Source organism: Muntiacus reevesi, chromosome 11 (assembly GCF_963930625.1).
Source record: "Muntiacus reevesi chromosome 11, mMunRee1.1, whole genome shotgun sequence".
Lineage (NCBI taxonomy): Eukaryota > Metazoa > Chordata > Mammalia > Artiodactyla > Cervidae > Muntiacus > Muntiacus reevesi.
In genome coordinates this window covers 47,656,969-47,682,608 of record NC_089259.1, presented here as the reverse complement: position 1 = coordinate 47,682,608, position 25,640 = coordinate 47,656,969, and the positions used below count along the sequence as shown (strand labels likewise).

At 38.4% G+C, this 25,640-nt stretch overlaps 1 protein-coding gene across 5 annotated transcripts in view; it reads right to left on the bottom strand.

Annotated features, from left to right (window-relative positions):
- The window catches only part of LMO7 (LIM domain 7), a 213,336-nt gene that overhangs the window by 117,862 nt on the left and 69,834 nt on the right, over positions 1-25,640 (bottom strand). For all 5 annotated transcript variants that reach the window (XM_065902117.1, XM_065902118.1, XM_065902119.1 and 2 more), the window contains exons 2-3: positions 22,652-22,722; positions 8,714-8,783 (exon numbers count right to left, since the gene is read on the bottom strand). In XM_065902117.1, the coding sequence (XP_065758189.1) occupies positions 8,714-8,783; positions 22,652-22,722 (141 nt within the window). The remainder of the gene's footprint in view (positions 1-8,713; positions 8,784-22,651; positions 22,723-25,640) is intronic.

Sequence of the window (25,640 nt, the reverse complement as noted above, 5' to 3'; positions counted from 1 at the left end):
AACACCAGCTAACTTTTTGGAAGGTTGAAACTCTGGGGTTAGAATTTTTAGCATGGTTTTGTAAAGAACAAAGAGAATTTAAATGATAGGGGGAAATGTATTTCTTTACAAAACTCAGTCAAGCAAGAAAAGCCGTATCTCTAGAAGATCTATGAGAATATAATTACTGCCTTCCTCAAGAAAAAAAAAAATCATCTAATCATATGACTGTTTTAAGCAAAGTATTCAATATATTTCTAAATCATCTTAACATCTCTCTCTGTTATCTTACTCAGGAGATATTCCATGTGTTTCACACAGGTCCATCTGCCATGAATAAATCCATTGCCTTAGCTTCATAGCTAAATACATACAGCAGTGGACCATGAAACGGATAAAAGTCATAGATGAAGAAAGGAGAGTAAAAGAAGTCATGGAAAGAGGGGGCTTCAACACTATACTCACACAACTTAACAAACCCTTACATAGAAATTGCATAATTATTTCTGTATTTGACTTAACTTGGTATCTACCCCACACAAACCTCACTTATAGAAATCACCTCAACCCCTACATCTGAACTGAGAAAACCAAAGGAAATGAACACTCCTGACCACAGCCTAGATAGCCAAGACCACTCTCTCACTCAAGGAACACATCTACCAGTCGCCCACTAACCCATGATATCTGCAGCCAGGAAAGAAAAGGTAATTGTTGACTCACAGATCTCTAACTTAAGGTTACCGAAGGCAAAATGTGAGGGGAAGGGATAAACTATGAGCCTGAGAAATATACAACACTGCTATGTAACAGAAAAGGAATAAGGATCTACTGTGCAGCAAGGGGAGCTCCACTCAATACTCTGTAACAACCTATAGCAGGAAAAAGAGTATCACTGATTCACTCTGCTCTACACCTGAAACTCACCAAGGGTGTAAGTCAACTCTACTCCAATGAAAAGAGAACAAAACGTAATCCGATCCATTCAGATTCTTCTCTTAGGAAATGCAACTAAGGGATGCCATTTTCTGTCAGAAAAGGGACAGTAAAAAGTCATCACGTGGAATGCAGCTGCCCATGGTTATGCCTGAGCACTAGATTAATAAGAGTCCTTTGGAAAATCCTTAAAATAAAACACTCTTCATCTCACTTCGCTTGAAAGCATCTCTGCTCTTAGTTACTAAAAGAAGCATTAGCTACATATAAAACTGGTGAATCTGATTAAAGTCTTGGAATGTATCAGTGTGAATTCCTCATTTCAATATTATACCACTTACACAAGATGTCACCATGGGGGAAACGGGCTGAAAGGCATGGAGGACTTTCCTGCACTGCTTTTCTAGCAACTTCCTCTGAATCTCAAATGTTTCTTAAAAAATAAAGATATCAAAATAAAATTTTTTTAAAAAAACAAGTATTGACTAAAACATTTATCTATCGGTATTAGTTTCCTAAGACAGTCATAACGAAGTACCACAAACCGAGTGGCTTCAAAAAAAGAGATTTACTGTCTCACAGTTCTGGAGCCTAGAAGGGGAAAATCGAGGTATTCACAAAGACAGGATCCCATGAAACCTGTGGGAGAATCCTTCTTGCCTCTTGCAGCTTCTGGTGGTTTGCTGGCCCTCTCTGCTCTCCTTCACTCCAATCCTCAGCTGTCACATGGTTTCTTCCTGTATGTATCTGCCTGCATAAGGTCATCTTCACTTAGGGACGCCAGTCACATTAGGTTAGGGTAATGCCTACCCTACTTCACTATGGCCTCTGTTCCCATACTCCACCTAACAACTCTATTCTAAAATCAGGTCACATTCTGAGGTACTGCAGCTTAGGACTTCAATATATAAACATACCTCAGAGATATTGTGGGTCAGGTTCCAGACCACCACAATAAAGCAAGTTACATGAATTGTTCTGTTTCCCAGTGCATACAAAAGTTATGTTTATGTAGTCTATTGTAGTCTATTAAGTGTGCAATAGCAATAAGTCTAATAAAACAGCCTACATACCTTAATTAACAAATGTCATATTGCTAAAGCATGCTACCCATCATTTGGGCCTTCAGAGAGTCATAGAAGTAACATCAGAGATCACAGGTCACAGATCACCAGAACAAATATAATAATAACGAATAACTTTGAAATACTGTAACAATTACCCAAACAAGACCCAGAAACATGGGGTGAACAAATGCTGTTAAAAAATGGTGCTGAAATCAGAGCAGAAAAAGACATAAAAGGAATCCAGATAGGAAAAGAAGAAGTGAAACTCTCGCTGTTTGCAGATGACATGATCCTCTACATAGAAAACCCTAAAGACTCTTCCAGAAAATTACTAGAGCTAATCAATGAATATAGTAAAGTTGCAGGATATAAAATTAACACACAGAAATCCCTTGCATTCCTATACACTAACAATGAAAAAACAGAAAGAGGAATTAAGGAAACAATACCATTCACCATTGCAACAAAAAGAATAAATACTTAGGAGTATATCTACCTAAAGAAACAAAAGACCTATACATAGAAAACTATAAAACACTGATGAAAGAAATCAAAGAGGACACAAACAGATGGAGAAACATACCGTGCTCATGGATTGGAAGAATCAATATTATCAAAATGGCTATTCTACCCAAAGCAATCTATAGATTCAATGCAATCCCTATCAAGTTACCAACGGTATTTTTCACAGAACTAGAACAAATAATTTCACAATTTGTATGGAAATACAAAAAACCTCGAATAGCCAAAGTAATCTTGAGAAAGAAGAATGGAACTGGAGGAATCAACCTGCCTGACTTCAGACTCTACTACAAAGCCACAGTCATCAAGACAGTATGGTACTGGCACAAAGACAGAAATATAGATCAATGGAATAGAATAGAAAGCCCAGAGATAAATCCACGAACCTATGGACACCTCATCTTTGACAAAGGAGGCAAGGATATACAATGGAAAAAAGACAATCTCTTTAACAAGTGGTGCTGGGAAAACTGGTCAACCACTTGTAAAAGAATGAAACCAGAACACTTTCTAACACCATACACAAAAATAAACTCAAAATGGATTAAAGATCTAAATGTAAGACCAGAAACTATAAAACTCCTAGAGGAGAACATAGGCAAAACACTCTCCGACATAAATCACAGCAAGATCTTCTATGACCCACCTCCCAGAATATTGGAAATAAAAGCAAAAATAAACAAATGGGACCTAATGAAAATTAAAAGCTTTTGCACAACAAAGGAAACTATAAGTAAGGTGAAAAGACAGCCCTCAGATTGGGAGAAAATAATAACAAATGAGGAAACAGACAAAGGATTAATCTCAAAAATATACAAGCAACTCCTGAAGCTCAATTCCAGAAAAATAAACGACCCAATCAAAAAATGGGCCAAAGAACTAAACAGACATTTCTCCAAAGAAGACATACAGATGGCTAACAAACACATGAAAAGATGCTCAACATCACTCATCATCAGAGAAATGCAAATCAAAACCACAATGAGGTACCATTACACGCCAGTCAGGATGGCTGCTATCCAAAAGTCTACAAGCAATAAATGCTGGAGAGGGTGTGGAGAAAAGGGAACCCTCTTACACTGTTGGTGGGAATGCAAACTAGTACAGCCACTATGGAAAACAGTGTGGAGATTTCTTAAAAAACTGGAAATAGAACTGCCATATGACCCAGCAATACCACTTCTAGGCATACACACTGAGGAATCCAGATCTGAAAGAGACACGTGCACCCCAATGTTCATTGCAGCACTGTTTATAATAGCCAGGACATGGAAGCAACCCAGATGCCCATCAGCAGATGAATGGATAAGGAAGCTGTGGTACATATACACCATGGAATATTACTCAGCCGTTAAAAAGAATTCATTTGAATCAGTTCTAATGAGATGGATGAAACTGGAGCCCATTATACAGAGTGAAGTAAGCCAGAAAGATAAAGAACATTACAGTATACTAACACATATATACGGAATTTAGATAGATGGTGGCGATAACCCTATATGCAAAACAGAAAAAGAGACACAGAAGTACAGAACAGACTTTTGAACTCTGGGGGAGAACGTGAGGGTGGGATGTTTTGAAAGAACAGCATGTATATTATCTATGGTGAAACGGACCACCAGCCCAGGTGGGATACATGAGTCAGGTGCTCGGGCCTGGTGCACTGGGAGGACCCTGAGGAGTCGGGTGCGGAGGGAGGTGGGAGGGGGGATCGGGATGGGGAATACGTGTAACTATATGGCTGATTCATGTCAATGTATGACAAAACCCACTGAAATGTTGTAAAGTGATTGGCCTCCAACTAATAAAATAATATTTAAAAAAAAAAAAAATGGTGCTGATAAAACTTGTACTATTCAGGGTTGCCATATACCTTCAATTTGTTTAAAAAAAAAAAACAAAAAAAACCACAGTATCTGCAAAGTGCACTAAAGCAAAGCACAATAAAATGAAGTATCCCTGTATTGTGTCTTCCTTTGGAGGACACAATTCACCCTATAACACTATTCCATCAAAGACCAATTCTAGGGACTTCCTTGATGGTCCAGGGGTTAAGAAACCACTTTGCAATGCAAGGGACGTGGGCTCAATACCTGGTCGGGAACAAAGTTCCCACATGCACGGAGAAACTAGGCCTGCATGCCACAACTACCAAGCCCGTGTGCCCTGGAGCCCATGCACCTCAACTAGAGGGTCCACGGACCATAACAAAAGATCCCACACGATGCACCTGAGACCTGTTGCAGCCAGATACATTATTTTTGAGAAAGACCTAATTCTAGAGCCTATTACTTCTCACAATGGAAATCTTGTTCACTCACTCATTCAAAAGAATTGTTGATCTCCTGTATGTACTAGTCACTATGTTAGCTATTTTGAACACAAAAATTACTAGTATGTAGAGTCTGGCTCAAATTTTATACCTTTCTTCTATAAGAGTCCAAAACTAAGGCTGCTGACATACTATTTTTGAGGAATTATTAGAGGTCAAGCTTCCTCGTCCAGATACAACTGCTCATAGGTGTTCTGCAAGTGTCACTCTACTATAATTCTCTGCAGTATGTTCATTATCGGGTGCTTCCTTGCTCATTTGTTAACTCACTTGCCCAATCCCAACTCCCACACAGAACATAAGCTCTTTGGGGGTAATGTCTTTGTCTTTGTTTCTCTCATATATCTCTATGAAAGTGAAAGTTCCTCAGTCGTGTCCAACTCTCTGCAACCCCATGGACCATACAGTTCATGGAATTCTCCAGGCCAGAATACTGGAGTGGGTAGCCATTCCGTTCTCTAGGGGAGCTGCCCAACCCAGGAATTGAACCCAGGTCTCCCACTTTGCAGGCAGATTCTTCACCAGCTGAGCTACCAGGGAAGCCAACATATATCCCTATACACTAGAAAAATTCTTACCTAATAGGCACCCAAGTATTTACTAAAAAAATGAATGTGATACAAAAGAATATTCACAAACCAGACTACCTATATATCATCCCTTCCCATCCTCATAACAACCCTACTAGATAGATGCAGGGACTGTAATTCACACTTGAAATTGAGGCTTTAAGAAGCTGTGATAGAAAAAAGCATTCTGACACATAAGCATGAGAAAGAGTCAAATGATGCATGATAATGACTTCAAACCAAATGCACTCAGTTCAGTTCTAAGGCTCTGGTCACTCTTTATGCTCCTAAATCCAATTAAAAATACTCAGTGTCCTGTAGTTGTGAAATTACCCTATTAAGTGTACCAGAAATACATTTTGCTTTAGTTCCTAGAGATAAAATCCAAACTAGATAGAATTTCTCATACTTGGAATAGAAATACTCGGCGAGATCTTGGGATTTAAATATAAAATACACCGGTGCTTTCATCTAATCATAGACTCAGAAGACGTAACAAAACTTCTAGTGGCCAACCATAATAAACCACCACCGCAATTCAAGTGTTCCAGATATTTGGGGTGTTTGGAATCAAAGGTTAATTTTATTTAAAATGCATGTAATTGATCCAAGAAATGACAATTTAAAAATTTAAGCATTAAACCATCTGAGAATAACTCAAGCCATCTCAAAAGAAAGAGTACTTTCAATACAACTCATACTTTAAATTTTCATAGAAGTTATTTCATAAAAGTTATTTCCATATAAAACATCTTATTAAACAATTTTTCTTTCTGGAAAGACTTGAGAAATCAAAGCTCTTTTTTTCCTTAAATAACATCTCTGACTTCCTATACTACTAGAAGAAATCCATGCATATATGTATATTACAATATTATGCATATTTATTAAAGTATTTTACCTAACCAAACTTCAGACCAATAAAAATACCCTTTCAGTTGCCTAGTCATGACAGAAGTAGAACAGCTACAACTTGGTAAGAAGGAAGGAACTAATATTTAGCCCAACTGATCTGGGAACTTTATTTATAGACAGCTGACACTTGAACAACCCAGGTTTGAACTACACAGGTCCACTTACACCTGGATTTTTTCAGTATATTAGAAAATTGTTTGGAGATTTTTGACAATTTGAAAAAACTCAGACAAACCATGTAGCCTACAAATATCAAAAGAAAAAGAGAAAAGCATATCAAGAGTGCATAAAATATACATAGACACTGTCCTTACATAGGCAGAAGGTGAGTGGTATTTAACATAAAATTATGTGTTAGTTTTCTTACTGTTTTATAACTTTGCTTCCAAGGAATTACATTACAGTACAAAATGACTCATGATTGGAGAAACTGCATATCAGACTATCACAACAAGTAAGTGGATTTTTTAATGTAACAATGTTTCTAACACTATATCATGAATATGACTAATACTGTATGTCAAATAAAAATTGTATAATGATTCATTCATTAGTGTTTAGGCTTGGCAACTGTAAAGCAATCATAGTGCTATTTTTTGTTATCAATGCATGACTGTGAAAGGGTTAAATCTCTCAGTCATATCCAACTCTTTTCAATCCCACAGACTGTAACCCACCAGACTCCTCTGTCCATTGGGTTTTCCAGGCAAGAATACTGGAGTGGGTTGCTGTTCCCTTCTCCAGGGGATCTTCCCAACCCAGGGATTGAACCCAGGTCTCCTGCATTGCAGGCAGATTCTTTACCAACTGAGCCACCAGAAAAACCCAATGCATGACTACATCTAAATAAATATGAATTTCTTTTTCACATTACCTTCTGAATTTGATGTCTAGCATTAGTAATATGTATACTATCCATGGTGGTTTGTATCATGTGAGATAATATTGATGTATGTACTGGTGGACAGATGATCCATCTTGTAAATGGATGATGTAAACTTATGGTATCAATAAATACAGTATAGTACTGTAAATGTATTTTTCTCTTCCTTATGATTTTAACATTTTCCTTTCCAACTTACTTCATTGTAAGAATATAGTGTATACTATATACTATACTATAACACACAAACTATTTGCTAATCAACTATTTGTGTTATCAGTAAGGCTTCTGGTCAATAGTAAGCTATTAGCAGTTAAGTTTTGGCAGAGTAAAGTTACATGCAGATTTTCAACTGCATGGTATGTCAGCACTCCTAACCCTTGCATTGCTCAAGGATCAACTGCATCCTATATTTCAAAAAAAAAATAGCAATTTTGTGATTTTTTTCAAAGAAAAGAACTGTAAAACTCTTTGTCTCCTAGACAGATATTTTCTAACAATATACACTCTGCCACCAACTTATTCCTGTCAAAATTCTGATGAGATCCTCAAGCCAACTGCAAACCCAGACATTTTAGTACTGCTACCTTTAATCCATAATGCCTTTAACATCTGCAAACACATGGATGGCCAAACAGAAGGTGCCTAAATGTATTATAAAGAAACTTGACTACTTACTCCAAAGATGACATATATATTATTTACTTCCAGTAAATAGCTGTCTTAAACTTCAGTGTTTTGTAAAATTAATTTTTTTTAATCAGACTCCTATCATTAGCCTTGATTCTTTGGGATTGCTAATTTTGAAAAATATCCCTCATCTGTCATCATAAATTATTTATCTCCAAAGATAGAGCCACCTTACTATTGACCTCTCAAGGGTCTTGATCCAGTAGAGAATCTACACAATGATAGAGTATTTTTCATACACAAAATTCTGAATTTAAAGCTAGCAGGAATCCAGAAAATTATGAATAGTTATCTTATGGAAAATATTACTGACACGAAGGGGAAGATGGTGACTCACCCAACACCACACAGGATGTTGGCAGGAAACCAAAAGGGCAGACAGGTCCAAATACCCTCCAAGACCTGTGCGCCAAGTGAGGGCAATGCCTAAGCACAAGGCACCTGAAACGTAACAATGCATCAGTTTTGGACAGTTTCCATAAACTGTGGTCACCTAGCAACCAATGTATGGAAGCTGAGATTTGCAAAGAACACGATCCTCAACAAATGCAATCTGTGGAACAAATGGGCCAAGAAAGAGGACATAGGAAGTCCAAGGGCACAAAACGTGAAACAAAGAAAAAACTAAATAAATAGAATAAAAGCTTCCCAGGAAGAACTGAAACAGAAGAGAAACTAAAGCTATAAGGAAATCACGAAAAATACTTTTCTTGAGCAAAAGACTCCAAACCTGATTTCAATGATAATTCCAGATAAGAGAATCTGTTTATGTCCATTTTCTTAGAGACAAATCGAGTTTTGAAGAAAATTTATTACTTACCAAGCCTGCTATAGGTGTGGACAGTCTATTGATCTTCTTAATGACCCCAGGTTTCAGCTTATTAATCAAACTGGAAGTAAATAAACAACATATGCAGTTACAAGAAAGCCAACATTAGCTTCATGTTCTTTTCAATATTTTCAAAAAATATACATATCACTCATCCATTTCCAATATTTTCTTCAGGCCCAAGAGCCCAAGAAAAAACAAACAACCAAGAAAATACACCAAGAAACAAAAACCAGCGCTGTCAACAATAGTGAATAGGTCTCTGAGAGCATATAAACATATTTCTACATTGAAGGACATGTCCTTAAAAAGAGTTCCACATTTGTTAAAGAAAGGTGATATTTGATCCTGTTTCAACAGTTTATGAATCTCTTCCATTATAGTTCAGCTCTCTTCAACCTAAGAATACCTTTTTCTATTAATCATTTGTACTGACTTTTTTCTCAAACTTATCCACGTTTTAAAAGGTAGCTTACACATGCATCCGTTTTCCCCCAAACTACCCTCCCACCCAGGCCGTCAGATAACCTTGGGATAGATGGTATGTGAGTATATATGGCTGGGTCCCTTTGTCGTTCACCTGAAACTGTCACAACATTGTTTGTTAATTGGCTCTACACCTCAATGCAAAACACAAACTTTAAAAAATGGGGGGAAAAGTTTCCTAAAATAAACGGAAGCTATCAGTCAACATCTAAATAAAGGTTACATTTCAACCCCAAAGGGGCATATTCACTAATATCTTAAAATATAATTACCTTCTTATATATTTTATTTAAAATACATTTGTTACATAATTTTTACGTAAGGAAAATTCACAGGAATTTCCCAAAGAGAGCTCAATTTCAACTGCTGATTACAATACCGATGAACAAATGCAGTTGCTATCTGTTTCCAAACCACTACTGAAACATTGTGAAGTGAGTGAAGTCGCTAGTTGTGTCTGACTCTTTGCAACCCCGTGGATTGTAGCCCACCAGGCTCCTCCATCCATGGGATTCTCCAGGCAAGAATACTGGAGTGGGTTGCCATTTCCTTCTCCAACTGAAACATTAAGAAGTGAGAATATATTATGTCGCTTTCATCACTGTTAATTCTAACATGTGCTGGGCGATTGCCAGCTCTGTACAGTGTCTTCATAACTGAGCCTGATAATTACGGTTTATATGTATTTTGTTGTTATATTTCACATATATTTTTCTTGAGCATATACTGTCTCTAATGAAAGAAAATTCTAGAATATAAAAATATTAATATTTTTATTATTAAAAAATAAATAAATAAAAAGTAGCTCAAAAACCATGTCTGGGGTTGTTTGTTTGTTTTGCCAGATTTAAAGGGTGCGATGGAATTCATTCAAACAACCAACCAACTAGTAGCCACTGGTAACTCATTCAAGGCTATGATTGCTTTTTTATCACCACGGAATGACTGGGAAAAATTTAAATGCATCAGAATGCCCCCAAATAGGATAACAGCTACCTCAGAATCTAACATTGAACATGTTTCTGTTGTTGTTACGGAATCTGCAAAGATATCTGTAAGTCTCTAGATCCTGAAACATTTTTAGAACGCAGCTTTGACACCTGAAATTTAAGAGTACAATTTTGGGTTCTAAATCTAGATTTTTGTGACTTCTATTTTTTTGTTGCAGTGCTTTGATAACAGTGCTAAGCCATGTAGAAATTTAATAATATAATAGTGCTTTTCTATTATGGCTAGCCTGTTTAATCAATCATTAATCACTGCCAGGAAACTAATTTGAACCTGATTTTTCTATTCAATAATGCTGCCACAAAAAAAAAAGAAAAAATTCTTTATTCTGTAACAGAGCTCCAAAATAAAAGCAAATATAGGAGAAAGAATCAAACATTCTGAATCTACTGGTCTCCCCTTCACAATGGGCAACAGAAAAAAAAAAATCTGACACTTGTGGAATGTCACTCCTTCAACATTCCAGAGATTTATATATACACTTGAGTGTGCTAAAAATAAAAAAAAGACAAAAGTCTCAATTTAATAACCTTCAGAATGTTGTTCGACAGGATTCAAAATTACAAAACAGTGGCTTATGAAGACTTAGTCTTGTGAACAAAAGCTGTTTTTCTGTTTTCATAATTTCTTCACACTAAGATCTTCAAACAACTTAACATAGATGACAGAACCACCCTTCGACTATAAGCATTTCCTAGAACTGTTCATCTTTGACTCCTAATTCCTTATTTGTGCACTGAAAACCAGGTAGGAAGGAAGGCTTTCTCCCTTCATGGTCACAATAGTTTTCTTTAATCACTAGCTGAAAAGCTAGAAAAGAATTGAGCAAGTTTATAAGAAATGACAATTCCAATTTAATTCTTGTAGTTGTTCCCTACTAAGCAAGTATTTCTTGAATTCTATTACTGGTGGCTTTTTGCAATGCATGGTACTAACACTGAAACATCACTTAACAGAAACATAATTCTAGCAGTGGCAATCAAGAAAGCCGCAGTAGCTGTTGATCGCTGGTTTGGCACTGACTTTCCACAGGAACTTGACTCTTAAAATGTAATCTTTCTGAGATATAAAAAGTTAGACACCAATATGAGCTGGGGCAGCTTATAAAATGTCAGGGAAGTCTGACATCAGTTGTCCTTATTAAAGGAACAGAGTCGTAACTTCCTCCTCCACCCATTTGAGTCACTAGTGACATTGGCCAGAATAGTCAATTTACCTGTTGACTTTGCTTACCATTTTTGTATTACTGTGTTAGTACTATCAAGGGAATTTTTTAAGACAGTTTCTAGAATGGATGATAACACAGCCTATTCTCAGTTAAGTCAATGGAAGGAGAAAGGAATAGAAGTAAAGGAAAATAGCACAGATAAATGATGTCTCCCAATAATGAGTTAATGGACTCCTCCCTCATCAGAAAGTTTCAGAGCTATTACTCAGCAATAACATACACCCAGTGGATTGGCGTCTTCCATTCCTGAAGACGCATTCCATTCCATTCCATTCATCCGCATATGTGTAAAAACATGGAGGTAGCCACAAGGAAAAACACTCTGGATAACCTGCAAACTACCCTCTAAAATATGATGTCACTAGAGGAAAATGCAGTTTTACTTTGTCAACTGTTAAAACGGTGTCAGTTCTAAGCACTGGAGTATGAAGATAATTCTCATACAGTTTCGGGAAAAAGTGAACATCCAATCTGATAATGAAGTGTTTGCAATTATATTCATATACAACCAAAGGAAGACCTTCTAGGATATTCCTTCTGGGGCGAAAAATAGATTTCATGAAGTTTAAACTTCCGTGAAATTTAAGTCTATCTAAATGAATAGGGAGGGCACAGTCTTACAATCAAATAAAACCCAAATGCCACACGAGAGGTTACTACTCTCTTTCACAGACAGAACTTTGCAAAGCAGTGTTAGTCGCTCAGTCGTGTCTGACTCTTTGTGACCCCATGGGCTGTAGCCCACCAGGCTCCTTTGCCCATGGAATTCTCCAGGCAAGAATACTGGAGTATTCCCTTTTCCAGGGGATACTCCCGACCCAGGGATCGAACCTGGGTCTCCTGCATTGCAAGCAGATTCTTTATTGACTGATCCACCAGGGAAGCTCCTTTGTGTAATAAGCATTCTCTAATTATACATGTGGAATTCCTAAAGGCAACACTAACTTCAGGTCACTGGCTCTACTCAGGAACCAAATAACATGCTAACCTTCAAGCTACCTCTGTGCACAAAGAGCAACAGGCAGTCAAGGGATCACTTTAGCCTCTTATCCCACCCCTCTAATCCTATGTAGAATCATACCACAACTCCCCAAGCTTTCCCTCAAGCCATGGCATAAATATGGCCACGGCCACGTGCTTTGCTAGCATACCAGAGATTTGCTCTTTTGGGAAGATGAAAACCAGAACACCTAGAGGTAAAACCAGGAAACACCTATTCACTTTCTATCTCCCAAGACAGAACACACCCACAAAAAGGCATGACTTCGCTCTTTCCTCTGGTTTTACCTACTACCTTTCCTCCTCCTCTCCAAAATGCACTGTTCCCTCTCTCCAAGGGAGCTGACTTACAGATGCGAGGAAGATGCCTCTGTCCAGAAACCTCACCACCAGTGATCGTGACCTGACTTTAAATATAAGTCATAGGTGACACTCCCAAGAAAACTGCATATGGAGCTCAGCGTGGCGTCCGGCTCAGTTATTAAAGGCTTTCACGAGAACTAGAATGTGATGCCCTGGCTCCTCGTCTCTAGGAACTAGTTCCAAATGCCAAATCTCATTTCCCTTTAATTGGAAAGCTCGGGCAGAGGTAGAAAATCGAGAGGCATCTTTTGACTCCCTGTTTCCAAAGATTTTTTCCAAATGTATGAGAAAGACTGACATCAAAGAGCCTATCAATGCAATGAGAATGAACTTCTTAACCTTCAAGTATTTGGTTAGTTGTTCACATGTACATATTTCTAATCTTTCTGTTGGCTACATTTTCTAAATATACATCCCCATATGAGTCAAAGTTTTCCGATCAGTATGCAAAATATTTGTTTAAAAGATATAATGAAGATATTACATATTTCTTGACAAATTAAGGAGCAATGCCTTGTTTTATGTGTTACACATCACTTAATCATTTGCCAAGGTGTCTTCTAGATGCAGACTGTGCTCAACAAACAGGTGTCAACTAAAGACAGAGCAACGAAACAGTGAAGGTGTTCAGAGGACAGAAAGATGTCCTCTCATTCCCAACACATCTCCTAGGACTTGTCGAGGGACCTGGCACCATCAAACATTTTATAAATCCACAGTCTAACTTCCAATGCACAAATTTTTCTGTGAATGATTCAAAACTTCTATCTTCTTTGTAGAAACAAACTTAGAAAAACTTTCTAAGTTTCACTTAAATGCTAAAAATGATTTTGTGCTTCTTCCAAACAGGACACATCCCCTTTACTAATTTTTTCTGTTGCCAGATGAGTTAAACTCTACTCTTCTCTCCCAACTGTCAAATGCCGATCAAGAGAATAAGCAACCAGTTATATTAATTTAGAGTGGCTACCTTGAGTAAATTTCTTACCAAGATTTTTAATTAATTCTCTCCAGCTAGATTCAAAAGTGGTAATGTTTTAAAAATAAAAACCACCTTGAGGAGGAGTCACACATTCAGGGCAGAGTAATAAGTATATGCAATTTAACATTTTAAGTTAAAAGGCATTCAATACAAAATTCTATAATCACTTTAGTATTTTCAAAGACTGGTAGTAAAGTTAATATAACTTTAATTTCTAGAATTCCTGTGGTAGTAATTTTGAAAACTGATGAGTCAGGATAGAGTACAAATAAATCGTTAACAATACATGCTAAGATGTCAGGAGCAGGAAGAAGTGAGTACCAACGCAACTGACAAGCATCATTTCAGGGTGACAGGACTTTCTTCTCGGCCTCACTGTGATGCCTAAAGCATCCTTAAGTGAGTCTGGTAAAGCGTGAGCATTCCAAAAGCACAGTCCTCTTATTTTTGGCAAACTCAACAGAGCACTAATGGATCTCACTGAGTGACAGGACATTTGCCAATACCACAGTGATAGCAACAGGTGTCCGGCAGGAGGACTCTGGGTTCCCATACTGGTTTTGTATTAAGTAACATCACAAATTCTGCTCATCCCTTTATGTCAGTCAGAGGATTCTCATAGTCGAACTTAGGTTCCTTCCAGTGTTGGCCTCTGTAAAAATGCATGGATGTGTATTTGTATGTACATCTTTCTCCATGCTGCTTATCGTTCCTTACATTCTATTTTGAGATGAAACCATCAATGTCAAGCTCTTGGTATTGTCTGTGTGTGTGTGCTTGGGCGCTCAGCTGTGTCTGACTCTTTGTGACCCCACAGACTGCAGCCCGCCAGACTCCTCTGTCCATGGGGATTCTCCAGGCAAGAATGCTGGAGTGGGTTACCATGCCCTGCTCCAGGGGATCTTCCCAACCCAGGGATCAAATCCACGTCTCCCGCATTGCAGGTGGATTCTTTACCGTCTGAGTCACCAGGAAAGCCACCAGGAATGGCCTAGAAAGGAATTTGGTAATATGAACCAATTTACTTTGGCATCAGCAGGCGGCACTCCTGTGCCTACCCCATGGCATGAAAGAACAGCCACACCATTCCCCTGTGCCTGTCAGCTGCTCACTGCATCATCTCCCCAAGGGCTATGGTTTTTATAGGCACTGCTTCTCAGGGATGTAAAAAGTTGTACCAACATTTTATGTACCACGTTTTAGATACTGAAGCTTTTTTTAATATTTTCCACCATGAAGAGTCTTTTTGCATAGCTTCTTCCCCATGCCCACCAACAGTACACAAGGGTTTCTCAAATCATATAGTTTACCATTACATTTACAACATACAAAATAAAAGTCTCATGCACTTCTCTAAACAATAAACCATGTTCTAAACTTTTTCACTACTGCTTTATCCCATAGTTCTTATCTGACTTTCTGACTGATGATTGTCAATATGTAAAAATTTCAGAGATCAAGTCTCTCATATGGTTTTTAATTGATGTAATATCATTATATACTTTCCCTTTTTGCAATATTCAATTCCCTTTCCTAACACTTCTCATTTGCACTGACCAGAATTCCTGTATTTTCAACATTTACTGGCCAACACATGGTTTTCCATTTACCTGCCTGAGAGCCTTCAATGTATCAAAAAAACTACTTCAAAAATAACCTCTCTCTGATAAAATCTAATATAAACTGTTTATATTGCATACATTTAGCACATACATTACTCCCATTTATTTTCAGTAGAACAGCAGTCTCATTTTTTCCCTCAGAGGCCCTACATTGACATGTTATGTGCCCTCCTGTTAGTAATTTATATTTAGGGTGAGAAAACCCTGTAAATGGTACATGCAAGTTCATGAAATAGGACCAAAGCTTTCAACCTTCAAGTTTGAGGCCACAATGTTTTAAAAACTCCTGAAAAATTTGCAGTCCATCTGTATAATACAGCTACCTTTTGTCATTCAGTCATTCGGTTAAGACCGACTGAGAACCCATGAACTGCAGCATCAGGCTTCCCTGTCCTTCACCAACTCCTGGAGCTTGCTCAAACTCATGTCCACTGAGTAGGTGATGCCATTCAACCTTCTCGTCCTCTGTCGTTCCCTTCTCATCCTGCCTTCAATCTTTCCCAGCATCAGTGTCTTTTCCAATGAATTGGTTCTTCACATCAGGTGGCCAAAGTATTGGAGTTTCAGCTTCAGCATCAGTCCTTCCAATGAATATCCAGGATTGATTTCCTTTAGGATTGACTGGTTTGATCTCCTTAAAATCCAAGGGACTCTCAAGAGTCTTCTCCAACACCACACTTCAAAAGCATCAATTCTTCGGCACCCAGCTTTCTTTACAGTTCAACTCTCATATCCATACATGACTACTGGAAAAATCATAGCTTTGACTAGACAGACTTTTGTCAGCAAAGTAATGTCTCTGCTTTTTAATATGCTGTCTAGGCTGGTCATAGCTTCTTTTCCAAGGAGCAAGCGTCTTAATTTTATGGCTGCAGTCACCATCTGCAGTGATTTTGGAGCTCAAGAAAACAAGTCTGTCACTGTCTCCATTGTTTCCCCATCTATTTGCCATGAAGTGATGGGACCAGATGCCCTGATCTTAGCTTTTTGAATGCTGAGTTTTAAGCCAGCTTTTTTACTCTCCTCTTTCACTTTCATCAAGAGGCTCTCTAGTTCCTCTTCACTTTCTGCCATAAAGGTGGTGTCATCTGCATACCTAAGGTTATTGATATCTCTCCCAGCAATCTTGATTCCAGCTTGTGCTTCATCCAGCCCAGCATTTCACATGATGTACTCTGCATAGACATTAAATAAGCAGGGTGACAATATACACCTTTGACATACTCATTTCCCTCTTTGGAACCAGTCTGTTGTTCCATGTCTAGTTCTAACTATTGCTTCTTGACCTGCATACAGGTTTTGCAGTAGGCAGGTAAGGTGGTCTGGTATTCCCATCTCTTTAAGAATTTTCCACAGAAAAACTGACTACCATTACAGTAGTCAATTTTTTAATTGACATTTACCAAGTTTACCTTCAACTTCAATTAGTAAAAACTAATTCTTTTTTTAAAAAATTATGTTTTGCCATATGTGGAAATAAGCTATAGAAAAAAATAACTGTGAAGCTTAAAAAGAAAGCATATAGATGGCAACTGTAAAACACTACCATGAAGAGAAGGCAGTTTAAAATTATCTTTATTAACTTGAGGGATTCCCAATACTTGCATCTCTGTTTGCCTGTATATGAATGCTAAGTTGCTTCAGTCATGTTCAACTCTTGGCGACCCCATGGACCATAGCCTGCCAGGCTCCTCTGTCCATGGGATTCTCCAGGCAAGAATATTGGAGTAGTTTGCCATGGCCTTCTTCACAGGATCTTCCCAACTCAGGGATAGAACCCACATTTCTTTACGTCCTGCATGTGCAGGCAGGTTCTTTACCACTAGTGCCACTGGGAAACCCTTGTTTGTCTAGAATTGGGTTATCAAATGGTATAGAAACTTCAAAGCTTGTATTACTTTAAGTGAAGAAAAATAGTTCTTATTACCTAAATTTTAAATGGCTATAATATGGACCAGGGTCAATAGGTTGGTGAGCTGGAGAGTTCTATGAATGCAACTGTCCTCAGGAAATTCAAAACAGAAAGAGCTCTAAGAAAAAAAGCCTTCACTCTTATGGATGGGCATTATATGGAGCCCCGCATAGAAGTCCCAAGAACCCTCTGATGTCACTTTCACTCAACATGTGCATGTCTCCAACTCTAAGAAAGGAAAGAGCTCTCTCACATGAATGAGAAGTGGCCAGGTTCTCTATCTTGTCTAATGTTTTAAAACAATCACCTGAGTAGCCCATAGTAAATTCACAGGAGTATTTTTTAATCATTTTTTTCTTCTTCTTTTGAAAACATCTTCAACAAAATCCTAGATCGTTTCAGAAAGACAGGATAGTATTCACACAGCAGATATAAACAGAAAGAGGATTTCTCAAACTAACAGGTGAATTTGCTCCACTCTTTCCAAGCTGCAAGTCAGGGAAAGGAAGGCCTGGTGACAGTAAGAGAAGAGTTTGCTCAATAATGTGAGCCCTGAGTTCAAAACGGCATCAATGTCTGAGTGGCTAACTTGGGATGGAGTCAAGACTTGCCATAACTCCAGAGATGGGAAGTACAGACTGACTAAGCAGACACACACCCAGTAAGATTACCTCCAAATATATCTGCTTACTTCATAAGGATCATAAAGAATGTTTTCATTTAAATATTTCCAAGATTGCTATCACAAGATGAGTACCTATGACATTACTCACATCACTAGCTGGATATGCCCCAACTAAATATATTTAGAGAAGAGAAATAATACTGCAGAACCATGGAGCAAGACCAGATTGTGAATATTTTTAAGTACATAGTAAGGCAGTCTTCATGAACTCTAATAAACACTGGAGAGAGGAGACAGATGAATGGAAGCTATGACTAAAATTCACAGAAAATTATAACAAGGAGCTGACATCACCTTTTAGACCCCTGTCAATCCTTTTACTAATTAGAAAACCCCTCAAACTAGATTTTGTTCCCATATCACTGTTTAATAAAGCCAAGAGAGATTACAAGCCAAAGGTAGACAGTAAAATGATTACTACAACAGATTTTAACTAGGGAAGTACTCTTTAGCCCTCCACTGATTGGATCCCACAGTCTATCAAATTAAATGATACTAAAATGATTTACAGAAGACACTAACTTCAACAGCCAATCAGATTAAAAGGCAATGAGTGCACATAACTACCTTCATTACTCAGATGTGTATCTTGTCTGAAACCTCAGTGCAGCGTTTATACCCAATTTAAACTATCTGAAATGTCAGTACACTGCCAGTTGGGAAAAAACTATAATGAGCTCATTTCCTCCAACTCTTTGATATTCCAGAATGCCAATTCAGACTACTACTAAAGCATAAAAGGCTGCTGACATTGCTAGATAAAATAGTAAGAAAACTCTTTAATGGTGATAATGAACTAGGATGTCTAGAGATTTTTAAAGAGGCCATATGCAGACCCCATATTTCATAAGAATTGGTCATTTTTCTGACAATGAACTAAACAGAAGTCAGCCTTTTCCTATGGAATATTTTAAAAATCTGAATTCCTTTTTTAAATCATATTTCAGCTAAAATTTGATATCTCAGATGGGTAAAATATTAGCAGAGACAGACAGCTTAATACATTTGGTTACTGTTGTTTAGTCACTCAGTCGTGTCCGACTCTTTTGCAACCCCATTGACTGTAGCCCACCAGGCTCCTCTGTCCATGGGATTCTCCAGGCAAGAACACTGGAGTAACTTGCCATTTCCATCTCCAGGCGATCTTCTTGACCCAGGAATTTAATCCACATCTCCTGCACTGGAAAGGGGATTCTTCACCACTGAGCCACCTGGGAAGCCCCTGCAATATTTACCACTAATTTAAAAGTCAAGGTTTATAATACCAGGTTCTGAGCAGCAGGTTTTACTTTCCTCTTAGAAACTGCAACTAATTACAGCCACTATGGAAAACAGTGTGGAGATTTCTTAAAAAACTGGAAATAGAACTGCCATATGACCCAGCAATCCCACTCCTCTGCATACACACTGAGAAAACCAGATCTGAAAGAGACACATGCACCCCAATGCTCATTGCAGCACTGTTTATAATAGCCAGGACATGGAAGCAACTTAGATGCCCATCAGCAGATGAATGGATAAGGAAGATGTGGTACATATACACCATGGAATATTACTCAGCCATTAAAAAGAATTCATTTGAATCAGTTCTAATGAGATGGATGGAACTGGAGCCCATTATACAGAGTGAAGTAAGTCAGAAAGATAAAGAACATTACAGTATACTAACACATATATATGGAATTTAGAAAGATGGTAACGATAACCCTATATGCAAAACAGAAAAAGACACAGATGTACAGAACAGACTTTTGAACTCTGTGGGAGAAGGTGAGGGTGGGATGTTTCGAAAGAACAGCATGTATATTTTCTATGGTGAAACAGATCACCAGCCCAGGTGGGATGCATGAGACAAGTGCTCAGGCCTGGTGCACTGGGAAGACCCAGAGGGATGGGATGCGAAGGGAGGTGGGAGGGGGGATCGGGATGGGGAATACGTGTAACTCTATGGCTGATTCATATCAATGTATGACAAAACTCACTGAAATGTTGTGAAGTAATTAGCCTCCAACTAATAAAAAAAAAAAAAAAAGAAAAAAAAAAGAAACTGCAACTATTCAGGATGATGTGATCAAACAACGATGCTTAATCATTTTGCAGACCAACCAGCTAGGCTTTTCTTTAGTTATAAGTTTACACAGAATATAGTTACCTGGACTTTTTTTCAACGCTGGATCTATTAGATTAAAATGCATTCATTAACCAGGGTTATAACCAATGAAATTCACCAGTAAGAGTTTGTTGTTTTTTTTTTTAATACAAACATCATGTAGTACTTAGAGATCTCATCTTAAACTAAAATTGCTGATTACCACAGTTAAATATTTACTTACACTACTTTTGGGAATATTCATTTAAAGAATACTGGATACTAAATAGATTGACTACTTATTTGATAATGTACAAAACCCCAAATTGATGTTACTTCAATTAGGAAGCAAAGAGTGAGCTTCTGGAGGCTGTGAATTTAAATGACATTTTTAAAAACCAGTGTATCTGTCTCTAAACATGCATCCAAATGTATGTTGTGGCCATGAAAGGTAGAACTATGTATTTAATCTAATAATGCTGCTTGTCATCAAAACAGTTTTTTTTTTTTTTTAAAGTCAACTCTGAATATCCTCACTGGTGACAATCTACTCAAATTGGATATAGTTTTTGGAAATCACCTCAAGTAAATCAGAGCCCAGGCTGGTACATAAATTGCATTTTAAATAAAACACTTAAGTGTCTCTACAAGTATGTTTAATGACCTAGTTCTGGAAAGTGATGCCGCCAAAAGGGAGATCCCTTAAGGTGTTGAGTAATAACTCATCATTGGAACTATAAAACCACAAAGTGAGCTCTTTGAAAAGATTACCTATTTGGGTTGTTAGACGTGCACTCCTAAGTCTAAAAACAACTCTGGGCTCCATAAGTCTGCCTCCTACATAAAACCAACTACCCCAATCCTGACTTACAGGGCTTGCAATTGACATCAAAGTTATTTTTGCAGAAAGCTTCTAAATAGTGTATACTCATAGCTAAGGTTTCAGATCACATGTGTCTAACAGTCATTTTTTTCCCTCCATCTTTTGAACATATTAAAATATATATAATTTTCAAACCAAGATAAAGTAATTTCCTTTGAATGATCAACTGAGCTGACCACATAGCCTAACCAAGATTAAACACTATCTGGCTACAACAACTCTGAATGTGGCATCAGAAAAGGACAAGAAACCTTCCTTAAACTTTCCTTGTGGCCCTTGTTCATATAACTGTCCTACTCTCTATTGTGCAGAATTACATGAAATGGACATTTGCTGTAGGTCATTGATGGTTGAATATCAACACTTAATAAGCTTCAACTTAACAACACTGCTCTAAGACAAAGAAGTTTGAACACCTACCAACAGAGTGGATGACAGACTTTTATCTTCATGGCCATCTAGCTAGTAACAACTTCTATGTACACAAAGTTTGATAGTTTATAGAAACCTTGATATATGTATTGGGTTGGCCTAAAAGTTTGTTTGGGTTTTTCTGTAAGATGTTATGGAAAACCCAAACAAACTTTTTGGCCAACCCAATATTATGGGAACTCTGTAAATTAGGCAGACCAGATGCTCTGATCTCCACTTTATAGATGAGAAAATAAAGCTCAGGTATTGTCACTTGCTCAAATGTCTGAAAATATGAAGCAAGGAACCAAACCTAGGCCACGTAACTCCTGATCCTTGCTTTAAACAACCTTCCCGTAAAAGGATAAATGAAATCATCTAAGTCTGAGCACATACACTCCCAGTGCATGCTTGTGGACAGATTCCATAAATACTTGTGTCATAAGTGTCTAGATTGGAATACTTAAGTGCTTTCAAAAATGTGAGTACATACTTAAGTACATTCTTATACTTTATTTGCTCACATCTGCAATCTGCACCCTCACCCAGGAGTTCGTCCTTCCATTCCACAGCCTGCTTGCCCCTCACTCTCAAAGGTCACCACCTGGCAAACTGTACTCTGCCTCCACGGGGGAACAAAATATTACATTAAACATACACTTTAGGCACATACCATCAATCATGGCACAAGCCTCTTAGGATAACCAAAGCTTCAGATGTGATTCTTAATAACATCATATTAATTGAATGAATGGCTGGCCCATAACTCAAATTGACTGTGGTAATGTAATGACTCCACTTAAAAGTTCAAAGAAGAAATCTGCTACTAAATTTGTTCTATAATCATCACTATGTACTGATGAAGGAAACGAGTTACATATTAGCTTCTAAACCAGGCAACTCCATATAGTAGAATACTCACAGCAAGTGAGAGCTGGTGCTATGTGATAAGGTTTTCTCCTCAACCACCCACCACTACTGGCCCATTAAGCAATAAAAATCTTTCTTGTTTACTAATTTAAAATAATATATATTTCACTAATGCTATCTTTAGATACAAAGACTGATAACCCCTTCCTACTGTCTGGTACTGTGGGGGTGTCAATTTGCAGGGATCAAATCTCACTTGTTACCAGGAAAACAGGCCCGTGACTATAGTGGCCATGGAGTGGGGGATAAGACATCTCATAACATGCATGTGTGCACAGACACACACACGCCTTTGCTTTTGAATTATTTTTTAAATGCTTTAAATACTTACTCACACAACAGAACACCATTCTCTAGAGAGGCTCGAAAATCCTTTGTTTCAAAATTCTTCTCTGTTACTGCCTGAAAGACAAATTTGGGGATTAATTTTCTCTTAATTGGGAATAATACACAAGTCAAATTCAGCATCAGATTAATTAATAGGCATCCAAAGTCATACTTAAAGAATGTGCAAAAAAAAAAAAAAGAATGTGCAGATATCACCAAAAGTTGTTCCACATAGGAAATTGTACATGCGTTTCTATGTTACAAAGAGAGCGGTTAACCACTTTAATATGAACAAATATAAACAGAAAAAACCACAGCAAGTGTTGTCTATAATACAACCTTTTTATGCAGGATAAACAAAACTTAGAAGCTTTATTTCTAGCATATTTTCTATTTTTAAAAAGCCTAAAAGCAATCTACCCTACTAAGGGTAAATAAAACCAAAATAAGGTATAACCTTGAAATATCAACTATATACACACATCATTAATTTCAATTCCACTCTGAAATCCCTCAAGTTTCATTACAAAGCTGTATAGCAGAGGGCATGACAATCCTTAAACATCCTCATTAAATGTCCCTGATTTGTGTAAAGAGGTATTTACTGCAATATCCTAAGAAGAAAATCATTAAATCCTGACAATGACAGACAAAAGAGAGAGGGAATATGGTATTACTTTAAATAGACAAGTCCACACTTAGGGCCCTTATATATGAGCAGGCCATGCCTGTGGTTACCAACAATGTTCTTAGTGAAACTGCTGAGAAAACATCTACCAATTCCATCTTCCTGTCATTTGAGGGTGAGTGGTTGGGAGGAAAGGGGATCCCATAGAGAGAATGTTCAGTTGCTAAGTCATGTCTGACTCTTGAGACTCCATGAATGAAGCATGCCAGCTTCTCTGTCCTTCACTATCTCCTGGAGTTTGCTCAGATTCATGTTCATAGAGTCAGTGCTATCTAACCATCTCATTCTCTGCTGCCCCCTTTTCCTTTTGCCTTCAACCTTTCCCAACATCAGGGTCTTTTCCCTGGTCAGCTCTTGGCATCAGGTGATCAAAGCATTGGAGCTTCAGCATCAGTCTATGCGTACTAAGTCACTTCAGTGGTGTTCAACTCTTTGCAACCCTGAGGACTGCAACAACCTACGAGGCTCCTCTGTCCATGGGATTCTCAAGGCAAGAATACTAGAGTAGGTTGTCACTTCCGCCGCTAGGGGGTCATCCTGACCCCAGGGATCGAACCTGTGTCTATTATGTCTCCTTCATTGGCAGGCAGGTTCTTTACCACTAGCGCCACCTGGGAAGCTCAGCATCAGTCCTTCCAATGACTCTTCAGGGTTGATTTCCTTTAGGATTGACTGGTTTGATCTCCTTGCAGTCCAAGGGACTCTCAAGAGTCTTCTCCAGCACCACACTTCAAAGGCATCAATTCAAAAACATTGGGACAACAGTAGAATAAAAAATGGAAGCCATTCAGGGAAGGCTGCTCCAAAGACCTCCCAGGTCTGGGACCCCAGCCAAGGGTGTTGGCAGATGCACCAGAGCAGCTGGGACAGCAGTGGCCCTAGAGATGGACCACCACTCACAAGCAGAGGCCTTGCTTGACCACAGCTTCAGGAAGAAATCCAATCTCCGAAGCCTGATTGCAAAGTCACTCATCGTAAACCCCCAGTGAACTATAAAGCTCCTGCTGTCCTTACTCACCACTGACAGCTTTACAGTCCACTTGCAGTCCCTGTATGTCTTCTGTATCTTTTTCACAATACCCAGGAGTGCCATCACTACTCATAACAATGGGTAACTGACAAAAGAACGGTTCTGTCTAGTATTAAAGGTAGTTTCTCATAAGCTGGTTCCATAAATAAGGACAGGAGCCCGGGCCAGAAGGTGACACATTCAGCTGCAGGAAGTAGCAGATCCTTTCCTACAAGGGCATTCTCTAAGAAGGGATACATCACTGCATGAATTAAACATTTGCTGAGTGTCTCCGTTAGATGCACTTACCTGGATATTGGGTAGAGACCTTAAAAAAAAAAAATGCAAGGAGCTCACAGTCACAGAAATAAAACACAAAGTTTAAAAGTGTAGTAAAATATATCCAAATGGAATGGTACATTCCTTCAGGAGTAACCTCAAGTGTTTCATGGGTTATCCCAGCTAACCCGTGAGGCACAAACTCTTCTGAATTTCCCCAAATAGATCCAAAAAACTCAAAGTGAGCACTGATTGCAGCTAGTGAAAACAGTAACATCTCATTTATCTGGAAACTCCTGCGTGCGTGCTAAGGTGCTTCAGTTGTGTCCAACTCTTTGCGACCCTATAAACTATGGCCTGCCAGGCTCCTGTGTCCATGGGATTCTCCAGGCAAGAACACTGGAGTGGGTTGCCATACCCTCCTCCAGGGGGTCTTCCTAACCCAGGGACCAAATCCCCAGTCTCTTACATCTCCTGTATTGGCATGCGGGTTCTTTACCACTAGCACCACCTGTGAAGCCCTGGGAACTCCTACCCAAAGCTAAAAAATAGCTAAAAAATCTCAGGAATAACCAAAGCCAATGTCAAAGTCCATTCTCTCTAGTCAGTCCACAGGAAAGCCCCTCAGAGATACAAATTCTTAATTATCCACCACTGAATCTATCTGGAGATTATGTTCCCAAGTCAAGGTAGATTAGAAGCAGTAAGGGAGAAGGAAGAAGGGGTGTGCCCCACAAACACGTGGAGAGCAGAGAAGAGTGACAGTCAATGGCACTGGATGGGCCAGTCGAGAGGCAGTGTAATGAGTGAGGAAATGGAAAGAGAAAGGGCTCAGGCCAGACAAAAGCATATTCAAATCGCACTTTAAGAGAAAGGGCTCAAGCCAGACAAAAGCATATTCAAATCGCACTTTCATTATCGTGTAGCTGTGTGATCTTAAGCAAGTTGAATCACCTCCATGAACCCTAGCCTGCTCATCTGAAACTGGATAAATTTCACCTATTTGTTAATAATGGC